The sequence below is a fragment of the Lycorma delicatula genome, chromosome 4, assembly GCF_047948215.1.
Source record: "Lycorma delicatula isolate Av1 chromosome 4, ASM4794821v1, whole genome shotgun sequence".
Classification (NCBI taxonomy): domain Eukaryota; kingdom Metazoa; phylum Arthropoda; class Insecta; order Hemiptera; family Fulgoridae; genus Lycorma; species Lycorma delicatula.
The window spans coordinates 3,056,194-3,072,263 of NC_134458.1; the positions used below are offsets into that span (position 1 = coordinate 3,056,194).

The window sequence follows — 16,070 nt, forward strand, 5'->3', positions numbered from 1 at the left end:
CAGCACATAAAAATTTGAAAGACTTGCGAGGCATAATTGAAAAAAAATTTAAAGACTGTTATTCCCTTTCAGCAAAACACTTCTTTTTTTACTTAATGGGGCTCAATATATATTTTAGTAGAGATTACCATAGATAAATTTGAACTATAAATTGAAACTTTTTTTAAAATAAAAGAAATGAGATATTAAAAATAAAAAATACGACTAAAAGAAATACCAGTAAATGCAATAAGTCCTCACCTTTCTATTTCACAGGGTAAATCATTGATGAACGCTTCTATTCTGCTACCAGCATTCATGAATCTTCCCATTATTTTTAGTGTAGTACCACCAGACCTTGGCCCAAATTTAGGAATAATTCCATAAATTGATGGGTCAACAAACTCATAATTCAGTTTACTTTCACCTCTGAAATCATCAACTTTCACAATAACAGGTCCTCGACGAGGTTCGTTCGTGCCTGGACCATCAAGCCTACAAACGATTTTCTTTGTTTTCTCATACAAGTGTTCATATGGTTCACACTGTATTCCAGCAACACTCACTCCAGCATAAATATCACTGAATGTTTTGCCAAGATTAATACCTTCTATGGTAATGTTTGTGCCACCTTCCCAAGGACCTAACTGTGGACTGAATGATGTGACTTCAGGATTTGGACAAGTGTGGTTACGATTCAACCATACACCGGCTCCTTGATCACATTGTTCTTGCACTTCACATCTATCAGAACTCTGACACCAGCCACAACCAAACTTCTCACCAAGCGCCAGACACATTCCACAGTTGTCTGCCATATCTCGGCAACGATAGATCACCACTGTAAACAAAGATGAGCAAATATTAATGCAGAAATAGAAGTGTCATAACAGACTTGAGTTTATTTTCTAAAAATGGACCATAAATATTTCCAAAATATTTAGAATGGGATTTTACCAACTGATTTAATGATGGATAAGGTTGAATCCAAAAAGATTAATAAAAAACACCAAAGAAAAACTTAAAACATTGAGCCTTATCAAATATAGAATCACAACTGTACAGATCACATTCTATTAAAAATTTAAGAAGGAAAGTCTGTAGTTTAATCAGAAAAATTAAAACAGCAAATAAAATCTAAAACTTTCTACATTTTTAGAGAAGGTATATGATGTAACAAGAGCCAAACACAAAGAAATATGTTGAAAAATTCAACATACGACCAAACATACAAAAATATTTGCATCATCCATTTAAAACATTGATGACAAACAAAATAGAATTTTTGCGATATTTTGCAGGTGGGATGATGTTTCTTTACTGAATAAAAAGTAGAAAACAAAGTAGTTGAAAATTTTATTTAACACAATTCAAGGAACTAATGATATTTAACACAAGGAAGTGTTAAATGTCTGTTAATAATACAAAATGTAATCTTTTGAAATGTTTCGGAATGGGAGGGTTCAGCTTATCTGATGAAATATGCGCAAAAATAAAAGATTTCTAGAACTTTTTTGATGTAGAACTGAGGAGCACAAATAAAGACTCGGTACCAAAATATTTGGTCCACTTCAAAGAAACTGATGAGAGGCTGTAATTATTTCCCAATTGAACTGAAATTAAGAGAATAAAATGTAAATTATTTACTGAAATTAATATTTTTTAAATTAATTTAAATATTGTCAATATTTTGTACTAGCTGGTTTAAATTAATAGAATTAAAAATATTATCTAAAATATTTGCGGGAGGGTGAGAATAAACATTCTGATTTAAATTGAGGATCAAAGTAAAAAAAAAAAAAAACACCTTATTTAATGTAAAATTGATTATTACAATAATATTTGGTCTATCTTGATGGAATTTAAGATATCCCTCACTGGCACATAAAAAGTAACTTTTTTAAAAGTTTATGGGGCCTATGGCAAATACATAATCACATGATGAACTGTCCTAAAAAAGTCTTTAGTGAAATCTTTTCTTTATGGGGGGAAAAGAAAAAAAGCACATATCAAATCTCTTTTTATTCAGAATACAAAAACTTTTCATTAGAAAATATACGGTATGTTTCTTTTAAGTATCTAGTTTTCAATGGAAATTTTAATTTAAAATAAATTACTTTTATACATATACATTTACTGACTTTCCTGTAACATCAAAGTGACTGATAATACGATATGATATATATATATACATATATAAAATTTATATTATTCGGTAAAACCTAAGTAAAGTCAAAACGGTCATAATGTTATTTTTTTAAAAGCGTATAAAATAAACATGTGAGTGAATTGTTTATCACATCATCATTTTTATCTTTAAAAACAAACATAAACAAGTAAAATAAGAATACTTTACACTAATTATATTTTTTCTTAAGCAGGTTGAAATAAGAATAAAGAAAAATAAAAAAAAGTTTATTTTCATCAAAGATTGATCACTTCACTGAAATAAAATCTTCTGAATCTGAACTTGTTAAATTACAAAAAGAAAAACCACGCTTATATCTAAAGTTTGTGATCTTCAACCTAGAGTCCTGGAATTGGAGCTATATAGTAATAGAAACAATTTGAAGTTCACAATATCCCCTGTTATAAAAAATGAAAATTCTATGAAATAATAAGTGAAACTTCTAAAGCCATAAACACTGACTTATGTGAATCATAGATTATGCAGCTTATAGGCTTTTCTTCTATAGATGAAAGTGAGATTAAATGGATGATGTAATATAAGAAAACTCCTGACTTGCTTAAAAGCCAGATGGTAATCATTGATAATGATTACCATCACTGTAAAACTTCTTTGAACTTCCTGCATTAATAAGAACAGATTCTTATGAATTCATAAGAAGACAGTCCTATCTACTTCAATAAAAATTTGCTTTACAAGTGGTTATTTTATAACCCCAAATAATTTGTCAAAAATGAAGAATTATAACAACCAATTAGGATAATATGTAAAAATGATCTGAATAATTTGTTAAAAAATCAAAAAAATCTGAGTAAATGATTATTTTAAAGCACATGAATAACTTTTTACTTTCTGTCTCTTTCTTTCTGTGGTCTTAAATATTATGTTTTATACTCCTTTGTTGTTATTTTACAACTAATGTTGAAAAAATATGTGATCTACTAAATTTGGAACAAGAGGTAACAAGTGAAATTAGAGATTATTTTGATTATACTTCTCATTCTGCTATAAATAATTCATGTAATTTTACATTTATTAATTTCATTCTTATTACAATCAGAAACACAAATAACATTTTTTATCTGTTTATTTAGCACTTAGATAATTCAAAATAATATGCAATTTATTTTTTTAACTGAGATTTCAAAGTCTGAAGACACACCTTTTGAATTTTGTATCGATAGATATGATGTTATAAAAAAAAACCCAAACAATTATTAATCAAAATCGTGCTGTCTGTATGTTTATTAAATATAAATATAGATTTTATAAAATTCCTTATGATCTGTTAGAAGCATTAAACAGAATCATTCAATAATGTCATACTATGTCTTATCGCTATTTATACACCTAATACTACTCAAGATATATCATTTGATAAATTTCAAAGAATACAAATATTTTAATTGTTTGTGATAATAATGCTGGCATTTTATCTGAAGGTAATTTTGAATTGCATGTTATGAATAAAAAGGCACTAGGCACTAGAATCCTACATAAACAGCTAGCTATATGAGAAATAATGACGACGCTGGGTCTTGGAAAGGCTATTTTTTCTTTAGACGTATTAACAAAAATGTTGATGTTCAAATAAAAATATCTTTTTAAAACCAATTCTACTATTGGCTATTTTTTACTGTTTTATTATTTGGGATAAAAATAATCATATTCGTTAACCAGATTCAGAAGGATGTATGCATTGAACACAATAGGAAAAAGAATGATACAGATTAGTGTTTCTCAACCAGTGGGGCACGCCCCCCAAGGGGAGACGTGATAACACTGAATGAGGAGCAAGAGCATATCAAAAAGAAAATATTAAAAAATCTATTAGTTTACTGAAAGGAAAGCAAAACAAAGTACATTCTGACATAATAAATAATAAAATATACATTTACACTGATATAATACACTTATAAATAGGATCGTATCAGTACTGCACAATATATTTAATAATTAACTTATCAATACTAATTTAAAAACAAGTTTAATAATTATTAGTAACTTCTTTGGGCCTGTCTTCCAGAGCAAAGTTTTTCAAAGGAAGGTTTAATACTAGAAATACACACTCCAAGTTCTTTTCTATATTTAGCTGAGATCTGTACTTTGTCTTCAAAGCAACCACCGCAGAAAAACCAGTTTCGCTAAGGTAGGATGTTAAAAATGGTAATACTATATGAAATGCTCTTGTTTTCAGTGCAGAAAACTAATCATCCAGCCCTGCCCAAAATTCAAAGAGTGATTTATTACTAAATTGTCTTCTGATTTCGCTACTTGCCATGAAGTCTATGAAGATTTCTACTTTAGCAGTTGAGAACACTTCAGGAGTATTTTGAAATGGATCGCTAACCCACACGAAACTTGCTAAAAAGTTGTCAGCAAGAATATACTTTTTAAAATTCTTTGCCAGTACGGTTAAATGATTTTCAATGGTTACAAGAAAAACTTTTGCATGTTGTTCTTAGCCTTGTAAGTTTTAACACATTCACCCACATTTGCAAGCATTTTAAAGGCTTGCTTTCAATTTCTGCTCTATAATTCCAATTTTCTACAAAAAGCATTAACTTTATCACTCGTATCCAACATATGTGTATTTGCTCCTTGGAGTTGATTATTCAACGTACTTAACTTCTTGAATATGTTGACCAAGTAGCTCAATTCCATCACAAATAAACCAAAAAAATTCCCTAGGCTCTCCTAATTAATAGATTTAAATTTTTCAAAATTCAATTGAAAGTTTAAGTGCTCCTTTATATGTGATTACATTTTCAAGTAACTAGAGACTTTATTTCAGGCTCTACATAATTTGGAAGAATCACATTTTTTTTAAAAATCTGGATTGCAAAATTATTGTGTAAAAATTGTTGGACCAATTTTGTTGAAATCTGGTGTGTTGCGTTATCATATAAAAAGTTCTTTGAGGCAAAATCTGAAGGTCCTATGTATAAGTACTCAAAAAAAAAATTCCCCCCAAATTTTTTTTTTCATTATTTAACAGTTATTGCGCTATTTTTACAACAATAATGTATTTTTCATTTTGCAACAGATTATATTGTACATAAAATTTAATAAGAAATTTTTTGTTTCTTGATCTTTTCTCTAAAATGAACAGTTACCGAGTTATCTAGGGAAATAGGAGAAAAGAAATGGATACTTTTGAGATTTTTTTACATTTATTTAATAAAAATTTAAGCACCCTTTTCCAACTGGCGCATAACGAAATAATCATTTCTGATGATATTTAGCAGCTTTAAAGCAAAAATCAGCAATCATACAGAAATAGTTCAAATATGCTCATTTTAAAACAGATACTAGCTAGCTAGACTAATGTTTTTATTTCATTTTTGAGATAAGTGAACAATTTTGTTTGATTTAATGTATGGTGAATTTTAAATTATCTTTTAATTAAAAAAAAAGTTTGATAACTCATTATTTTTTGTTATTTTTCATTTTAAACAAATATCAAGAATTATATTTTGTAATCATCTTGAAATATTTCAACAAATTTAAAACATTATTTTTGAAGTTTATTCTGAAAAAGATGGAACACCAAAAAAAGCATTTAACAAATAACAAATAGTACAGCGATTCAAGGAAGAGGTGACTGCTTAACATACTTTGAATAAAATAGTAAATCTATTAAATCTGCTAAACTAAATATAGATGAAGTACAATTTAATTACCGTGAATATTATCTGGATTATCGAGTGGCTTTGAACCTCCCCAAATAACAGCAAAAGTAGCAGTAATATTAGGTGCTCTTGATGTATAAGAAAATTCCATGGCATCACAATAAATTGTGTCACCCAAAAGCCGAGCACTCACACTTGTCACACGACCTTCAATATTGAATTGGCAAACAAAACGTGTCTGGACAATGAATTGCTGAAAATAAAAACATAAAAAAGTAAATTAATGAGAAATATTTCAAAATGATCAAATGAAAATTTTTTTCTTCTAAACAGTTTCTATTAGAAAGAACTACCAATTATTTCCTTTTGAGCAGTTGCTATTTTTAATTTATAAAACTTAAAATAATTTTTTTTTTCAGTTACTATAAAAAAAAAAGCATCGGATTGCTATATAACAGGTACTTGTTTAGATTTTCAGTTCTGTTGGGCTGCTTGTTCATATCACGAGTGAAATATGACTTATTCTGGTTTACAAAATGTAGATCTGATACACATGCGAGCAGAAAAAATTGATGGAAAAGTATATATAAAGTACATCGATTAATTTATGACACATTTTACTGCCGGTCTAAAACAAAACATTAAATTTAAGAAAAAATCTTTATAAGTGATTTAGATTTTCTGCATAAAGGCCAAATATCCATCTGAAATAGCCATCAAGTGCTGTTAATCTGATCAACTTTCTGACGGTGATCATAAGAACTCCAGAAAAGCACATTTTAATAGGCAAATAATACACACGATATATAGTCTCAGAACAGCCCTGAATTGTAAACTGGAATTCAAATATAAGAATGTTCCTGATGTAAGGCAAAGAACAAAATCTGTATAGATTTTCAACAAAATAATATCTGGAAACATACAAATATCAGTTATTTCTAATTTTCACTGTAATCTGTCTTTAAAAGCAGGCTGGTTTTTTTTTAATAATGTACTAAAATTAAACAAGCTGTAATTTAATAACCACAAATAACAACATTTTTAATAAGCATGTTCATTAAAATAAAAATATCCTTAAGAAATGATAAAAATATCTAGTTTTAGATATTTTTTCCTACTATATCCACATCTGAATGTGGATATAGTAGGAATTAGTGAGGTTCGGTGGGAAGAGGAAGGCGACTTTTGGTCAGGTGATTTTAGAGTAATTAATTCAGCGTCAAATAATGGGCAGGCAGTGATGAACAAGAAGATAGGCAGGAGAGTGGAGTATTTCAAGACGCATAGCGATAGAATCATTGTAATAAGGATAAAATCAAAACCTAAACCGACAACGATTGTTAACGTCTATATGCCTACAAGCGTCCATGATGATGATGAGGTAGAGTGTGTATACGAAGAGATTGATGAAGCAATTAAACACGTAAAAGGAGATGAAAATTTATTAATAGTTGGAGATTGGAATGCAAGCATTGGTAAAGGCAAGGAAGGAAATATAGTGGGTGAATACGGGCTGGGCAACAGGAATGAAAGAGGGGACCGACTTATAGAGTTTTGCACGAAGTATAATTTAGTAATTGCCAACACCCAATTTAAAAATCATAATAGAAGAATATACACTTGGAAAAAGCCAGGCGATACTACAAGGTATCAGATAGATTATATCATGGTTAAGCAAAGATTTAGAAATCAACTCGTTGACTGCAAAACTTACCCTGGAGCAGACATTGATAGCGACCATAATTTGGTGATAATGAAATGTAGATTGGGGTTTAAAAACATGAAGAAAAGGTGTCAGATGAATCGGTGGAATTTAGAGAAGCTTGAGGAAGAGGAGGTAAAGAAGATTTTTGAGGAGGCCATCGCAAGAGGTCTGAGAAAAAAAGATAAGGTAGAAAATGTAGAAGAAGAATGGGAGAATGTTAAAAAGGAAATTCTTAAATCAGCAGAAGCGAACTTAGGCGGAATAACGAGAACTGGTAGAAAACCTTGGGTTTCAGACGATATATTGCAGCTGATGGATGAACATAGAAAATATAAGAATGATAGTGATGAAGAAAGTAAAAGGAACTATCGGCAATTAAGAAATGCTATAAACAGGAAGTGCAAACTGGCAAAAGAAGAGTGGATTTTAGAAAAGTGTTCAGAAGTGGAAAGAGAAACGAACATTGGTAAAATAGACAAAGCATACAGGAAAGTTAACGAAAATTTTGGGATACATAAATTAAAATCTAATAATGTGTTAAACAAAGATGGTACACCGATTTATAATATGAAAGGCAAAGTCGATAGGTGGGTGGAATACATTGAAAAGTTATATGGAGGAATTGAATTAAAAAATGGTGTTATAAAGGAAGAAGAGGAAGTCGAAGAGGATGAAAGGTGAGATACAATACTGAGTTCTCAATTTAAGAGAACATTAAAAGATTTGAATGACAGAATGGTTCCTGGAATAGACGGAATACTTGTAGAATTACTGCGCAGTGCATGTGAGGAAGCAACTGATTGATTATACAAACTGGTGTGTAATATTTATTAAAAAGGAGAAGTTCAATCAGATTTTAAAAAGAGTGTGTTATACCAAAGAAAGCAGGAGCAGATAAATGTGAAGAATACAGAACAATTAGCCTTACTAGTCATGCATCAAAAATCTTGATTAGAATTCTGTACAGAAAAATTGAGAGGAGAGTGGAAGAAGTGTTAGGAGAAGACCACCAATTTGGTTTCAGAAAAAGTATAGGGACAAAGGAAGCAATTTTAGGCCTCAGATTAATAGCAGAAGAAAGATTAAAGAAAAACAAACCAACATACTTGGTATTTATAAACCTAGAAAAGGCATTCAGAAACGTAGACTGGAATAAAATGTTCAGCATTTTAAAAAAATTAGGGTTCAAATACAGAGATAGAAGAACAATGGTAACATGTACAGGAACCAAACAGCAACTGTAACAATTGAAGAACATAAGAAAGAAGCCGTAATAAGAAAGGGAGTCTGACAAGGATGTTCCCTATCTCCGTTACTTTTTAATCTTTACATGGAACTAGCAGTTAATGATGTTAAAGAACAATTTAGATTCGGAGTAACAGTACAAGGTGAAAAGATAAAGATGCTGCGATTTGCTGATGATATAGTAATTCTAGCCAAGAGTAAAAAGGATTTAGAAGTAACAATGAACGGCATAGATGAAGTCCTACGCAAGAACTATCGCATGAAAATAAACAAGAACAAAACAAAAGTAATGAAATGTAGTAGAAATAACAAAGATGGACCACTGAATGTGAAAATAGGAGGAGAAAAGATTATGGAGGTAGAAGAATTTTGTTATTTGGGAAGTAGAATTACTAAAGATGGACGAAGCAGGAGCGATATAAAATGCCAAATAGCACAAGCTAAACGAGCCTTCAGTGAGAAATATAATTGGTTTACATCAAAAATTAATTTAAATGTCAGGAAAAGATTTTTGAAAGTGTATGTTTGGAGTGTCGCTTTATATGGAAGTGAAACTTGGACAATCAGAGTATCTGAGAAGAAAAGATTAGAAGCTTTTGAAATGTGGTGCTATAGGAGAATGTTAAAAATCAGATGGGTGGATAAAGTGACAAATGAAGAGGTATTGCGGCAAATAGATGAAGAAAGAAGCATTTGGAAAAAATATAGTTAAAAGAAGAGACAGACTTATAGGCCACATACTAAGGCATCCTGGAATAGTCGCTTTAATATTGGAAGGACAGGTAGAAGGGAAAAATTGTGTAGGCAGGCCACGTTTGGAATATGTAAAACAAATTGTTAGGGATGTAGGATGTAGAGGGTATACTGAAATGAAACCACTAGCACTAGATAGGGAATCTTGGAGAGCTGCATCAAACCAGTAAAATAAGTGAAGACAAAAAAAAAAGTTTTAAGAATGGCAATCTATACATATAATGCAACAGTTAGACTACCAAATTTTATTATGTTTTGACTTTTTATCTATTAACCCTTTCCATTCATTATTGTATTCCTAAACTTATCTTTGCTTATTACAGGGGAACTACCTAATAACATGAATCTTCAGTATAATACAATTAATTTTATTTTTGTTTGCATATTGTTAAGCGTTTTTATACCATTCACCATAATTTCTTATTTTTTATCTATATAATTCTCTGTAAAAATCTGTACAATTATGTCAGTACCATTGGACAGGCAAATTAAAAAAAAGTATTTTCAAATAAATATAAAATTAAAAAATTGGTATCAGTTTAGCCTAGAGAAAAACAAAAACTCAAATCAGTTTTAGAATTTAAGTGCACACTAAATATTACACTTAAAAATGCCTTTAAGTGTAATTCTGACCTTATTGCTGCGGCAGATTGATGCTTTTATAAGCAGTAACATTCTGACTTGTAGATTTGTATGCCTATGGGTGCCTATATATCTCTAAGTTCATCAATAAAAATTATTTACTACATTCTCGTCTAAATGTGATTTATAACCATTATTTATTATGTTTTTACCTTCCACATAATATAGCATAAAATTATCTGAGATTACTACTACTACAATAATCTCAGATTTGAAGTGACTTTAGAGTTAATTAAATTTTTAAAATCAGGGAATCATAAAACATCAACAACGTCAAAAAAAATTGGTGAAAAAAGTATGGTAATGGTTTATGTATAACTGTGATTGTTTTGCTTTATATCTTTGGAATGAATTATCTATCTTTTATCTAAACTACACATTAATTTCTATCTAAGGGATAACAATGCATTCAATTTTTGCAAAAAAAAAATAAATAAAGGAATGGAAAGTTACTGAGCAAGTGCTATATTTCAAATGGGACTTGATTTATGAAAAGTTTACTTGTAGATTTTTTAGCTTTAAAAAAATTGCATATAATAGCACCCAATTTACAACTGCTCACAGTTAACTGCCCCTCTTACTATAGAAAAAAGTTCAGTTTCAAAAAAGCAGATCATTAAATAGCTGAGGTAATTTTTAATCATCTGATTTCCTTCTGAACTGGTTAAACTGCAAGATCAATTCTTGGGACACTTTCCTAGAATACTGCTGGCATTATTTAGAATCTAATATCCTAGTCCTCAAATCTATTTAAAATAAACAAATGTGTGATCATAAATAAATTCCTTATTTAAAAAAAAAAAAAAAAAAATCACCACTAAGTGGCCTAATCCAAACACAAATCTGAAATACTAAACAATTTTTAATTCTATTGGTTTGGAGTTACTATAAATAAGGAAAGGCAAAATATAAACAGTGTTGACACCAGTGTAATCCTTTCAACAGCCTTTTCAAGAACAATAAACACCAAAGAACTTATACTTACCCCTATGATATGAACTTTCACTCGTAAATTTTTCTTTAAACCGGATGAAACCAAAATCTCAGAAGAGCCACCAGTTGTTGCATTTATAGTCGGACAAAATCCAGGGCCGCTTCTAAAACTTGGGCCAATCCTCTATAAAACAAAAATTAAAATTTTTACTTACCTCATTAACATTTATACAATTAATGAAAAACTTTAAAATTATGTCTTACAACTGTACATTAAATATAATATATTGATAACATTATTTTTATACATTTTCTGGTATTTAGAATATATTTAAATTTTTATTTTAACATCAAAGTTAAATATTGAATTCCTTATCTTTCATAGTTTCATGCTTATCTTCAACATTATTACTTTAGTCAGAAGTAATGTCCATAATAAAAAATTTTCTGCTGTAGTATTATTTTTTTTTTGCTCTAGGAGTCCTTTTCTACCTTTCTATTCTGATAATGATCTGTTATCTTTGGTAATCACATAAAAGTTTTACTGACAATCTTTATAGTACTATGGAATTAAATACATTTTATCAGGCCTTTTTTTTTCTTTTACTATTTCCCGTAAATCTCGACCTTTTTTTCAATTTTGATGATATGAACGCAGTTAAAGGATTGCATGCCATTTTTCCATGATGCTGCAAGGTGGTATACTTTTCTTTTACAACGCATTGTTTTATTAAAAAAAAAAAAATGACCAACATTTTAGTCTCCTATTAAAATTAATTTACGCTTTATGTTTAAATTATAATTATGAATGAGTTTACAACTAAGTGAAACAGCATTTGTGATGACAGATCAAAGTAATATATATTTTAATATGATTTTGTTGAATGATGCAAGTTAAATCAAAAGTTAATTTCTATTGTAATTCCTTGCATTAACTGGCAATGTTTTAATGGGTAAACAGAAAACGTACATAAAACATTACCACCATTAAATATGCCCAAATATCAACAAATGTGATCAACAGGGCACTGATTCCATCAGAATAGTGAAAGACACTAGTTCGGATTGATGTAAGATGTATTTAGAAAGTACAGCATAAAGAAATAAAATCCCTTCCGTAAAACATACCGATCTACTATATAATGTAACGTTTCAAAATTCATACAATAGTAATAGTATTAATAATAATAATAAAACTGTATGCTAGCAATGATGCTAGAATTGTATGGTAGCAATGATATAGAGCTTACAAATTTTCTGAATATTACAGCCATATTCAGCAATGATATCCAGATGCACTCTGGTGTCGGGAATGTGCCACTCTAAAGGTTATAAAGGGAGAAATTGGGGATGTTCAAAAAACCTACAGTTTGCCAGGAAATGGAGAAATACAGCCACTAGATGCAGAGGACACTTGGTTTCAAACAGACTTTCATCATAAACAATAAATCAAGCAAACTGCAATTGGAGAAATAATTCAGAGAAAGACTCCGCAAAATCCTGGAGACAGAACTCAATGCAAAAAACAAAATCAAAGCCATTAACTCTTGGTGTGTGCCAGTTCTCACATACTCGTTTGGAGTTGTTCACTGGTCCCAGACAGATCTTGAAAACCTGAACATCTTGGTACGCACAACATTAACAAAATATAGGATGCATCACCCTAAATCTGCAGTAGAATGTTTGTATATCTCTCGTAAAGAAGATGATAGAGGCCTCCTTGACCTGAAGTCGCTTTGCAACAGAAAGATTGCATCAATGAAGATATTTTCTCTCCAGATCTGAAACATCGACATTGCACAAAACAATAGTTACATCTGACAAGAGCTACTTCCCTCTAAGACTGAATGATGACAATTTCTACCCCAATATTATTACAACCAGTGATAGGATCCAAGCATGGAATTCTAAGGCACTCCACAGTAGATTTCACCATTCTCTCGAAAATGCCGACAAGGACACATCTTCGCGTTGAGTAAAGGATGAGTCTCTATTTGGAGAAACTGAAGGGTTTATCCATGCCATCCAGGACCAGGTCGTTGCGACAAACAATTACAAAAAGTTAATAGAAAATCAAGACATCAGTGATTAGTGCAGAGTATGCCATCAATCATCTGATAACTGGATGGTCAAACTTGGCTAACACGGAATATCTGCATCGCCAAAATCTTACAGTAAACATTGTTCATCAGGCACTGGCATTAAAATTAGGACTTGTAGATGACAGGGAGCATTGTCCTTTTTATGAATATAAGGCCAAACCTACATTGGAAAATGAGCATTATAGACTGTATTATGATCTCCCCATATGTACTGACAAATTTGTTGCTGCTAATAGGCCAGACATGGTTCTACACAACATCAGAGAAAAAACTGCTCTTCTCACTGATGTTACTCATCCATCAGATCATAATATTAAAACTGCTGAAACAGATAAAATAACCAAATACAACCCTCTATCAATAAAATGTAAAGAAATTTACAGACTGAACTCAATAGAAGCTATTCCCACTGTGATAACAGCAAATGGATCAATTAACAAAAATTTAAAGAAGTACATAGAAAAGGTTCACCTGGATCCTAAATTCATAATTCCAAAAGCCCAAAAATCGGTAATTCTGAAGACGTGCAGGACTGTACGTACTGTGTTAAATGCATCACAGCATTGAATGAGGTATGCCCCAATGGCCCCTCATACTGAAATTACAGATGTGAATCACCGAGACAAAAAAAAAAAATAAAAGATGACGTAGATAATCTTCACGTCCGGAACAGAACATCTACGATCCATGTCCCGGGCGGTAACAGCTGTACATACGTGAATAACATATAGCTGGCTAACGGGGCACCAAGTATTTTCCTCAGAATGCATTCTTTTTGGTTTCACCTATTTTCACCTTTAGGTCAATAATATGGATAGGATTTTTTGGCTACCAGCCTATCACAAACATTTAAATGATTTGGAAATGGATTTATACCAGACTTAGAGCTCGCAATGTGGCGGCCAGGGTCAATGTTAATGCAGGTGTAATGGAGACCCTTCCATTGTCCACTTGTCCCCTGCGATGGCAAGCATGTAGTGAAGGTGCCCATTTATGTGAGTGCATGGGAGCTCTGAATGCCTCGGTGAGTAGGAGCCTGGAGTCAGTGCAGAGATTGCGCATCCACTCTCTGCCAGGACATGTGCCGGGTCTACTGGAGTACCAGCTCGGACTTCCAAGGTTAGTAGCTCTGGAGTGGGGGTGTACCCTGGCGGCTAGCCTTGCTACAGAAGGGGTAAATGCCAATGAAAACACTTGAACAAATAAACGTGGCAGAGGGTGCATGTTAACACCGTCGTTTAGAAACATCCAATTGACCAAAAGGGAAGAGGAAAAAGAGCAAGGAATCTGATAAGATAAGGAAAGACACTGAAAGAATTTGAAAAGATTTGCAAAACGTTCTGCTTAATAACAATGCACCCAAACCTAGGCATCTACTGATAATGAGAGAGAATGGAAACTTCCAGAAAGCCAGTCCATTCGATTGCCCGGGAAATTATAAATTGCACTGGTGGTCCTGTTAAGAATATTAGAAAGACTTTTAACAGTTTATATGTCAAAACCGTAAATGACAGTCAAAGTTTAAAGATGCAAGTTTTAAAGAAGATCGGCGAGTTCCCTGTGACTGTTCAACCACACAGTTCACTTAACTCATCGAAAGGAATCATTGTTTGATGTGACCTTCTTAATTGCACGGAAGAGGATATAGTAGAAGAGATGTCGAGTCAAGGAGTGATTCACTGCTGCAAGTTAACCATGAGGAGAAATAGTGAAGTTCTTCCTTCAGCGTCACATGTGTTAACCTTCAACTGACCTAATTTGCCTGAAAGAATACGAGCTGGAATTCATTGTCTAGATGTGCGTGCATTTATCCCGCGCAGCCTATGCAATGTTTCAAATGTCAGCATTTCAGACACACTGCAGTCAGATGTGTATGACAAGAAATCTCTGTGTGCGGAGTTGAAACTCACGAAGGCGATCTGTGTAAAGATCTTCCTGTTTGCATTAATAGCAAAGCGCATCATAACAGTCGTTCAAGAAACTGTCCTGTATATAAATTGGGGACGGCAATTCAGGAATTCAAGACACTACAGAAAATGTTACTCTGAAGCCAGCAAAACCGTTAGTAGTAGAACTCCTCAACCAACGACATATGCCGAAGCAGCTGCTACCCCTCTGTCATCAAAAGTTAATGTGGAGCAACTGCTTTCTACGCTTGCACCAAGTCTTGTGACCATGATAGAAACAATCATCGAAACAAAGATTGAATCTAGGCAGCAGAAGGAAATAATTTCACCTCCGAAAACTAATTCGCAGATAGACACTGTGATGGAACACCCTACATCAAAAGAAATAACAAAACCTGAGATAATGGGACCACCAACTGATGTGCATAAGAACAAAGCGACATCAGAAAAAGCCAAATTTTGCTCCTTCAACCAGCCATAGGGTGAAGGATGGTGTGGCAATGGCACAGAAAGAGCATGAGGATAGTCTGATGGAGGTGCAAGTATCAATGGAGATAGCACCAGATGTAGAACTTATCGAACAGACATCTACACAACCTCCTAAAGCCCAGAGAGCATTAAAGGAAAGTACAAGTGCTTTACCCAGGTCTAGTGTATCACTAGAGATTGAGTCGAGTTTGGAGTCAGTGACATCTATGCTGACCGCTCCGTCCAAGTTATCATCACCTGATGCCAGTTGCAGAATATCGTTGGCAACCGAAAGAGAAGAAGATGCCATGTCCAACGCTTCAGACACATTGTCATCTGAAGTCGAAGCTGTAAGAAGGATGAAGAAAAAACTCAAGAAAGGATGGCCGAAACGAAAGCCTAGAAGGTAAACTTAATAACATCAATGAATATGTTAAAGAATCAAGAATTTTTGTAAATGTTCTCTATATTTTGTGCATGTAAATTATGATTCAAGAGACTAACTAATTAGTGCGA

The 16,070-nt window shown here is 32.1% G+C and overlaps 1 protein-coding gene across 2 annotated transcripts in view; it reads right to left on the reverse strand.

Annotated features, from left to right (window-relative positions):
- PlexA (plexin A) overlaps positions 1-16,070 on the reverse strand; it is a 201,527-nt gene that overhangs the window by 74,360 nt on the left and 111,097 nt on the right. For both annotated transcript variants that reach the window (XM_075362153.1, XM_075362154.1), the window contains exons 9-11: positions 11,130-11,261; positions 5,851-6,052; positions 241-820 (exon numbers count right to left, since the gene is read on the reverse strand). In XM_075362153.1, coding sequence (XP_075218268.1) covers positions 241-820; positions 5,851-6,052; positions 11,130-11,261 — 914 coding nt within the window. The remainder of the gene's footprint in view (positions 1-240; positions 821-5,850; positions 6,053-11,129; positions 11,262-16,070) is intronic.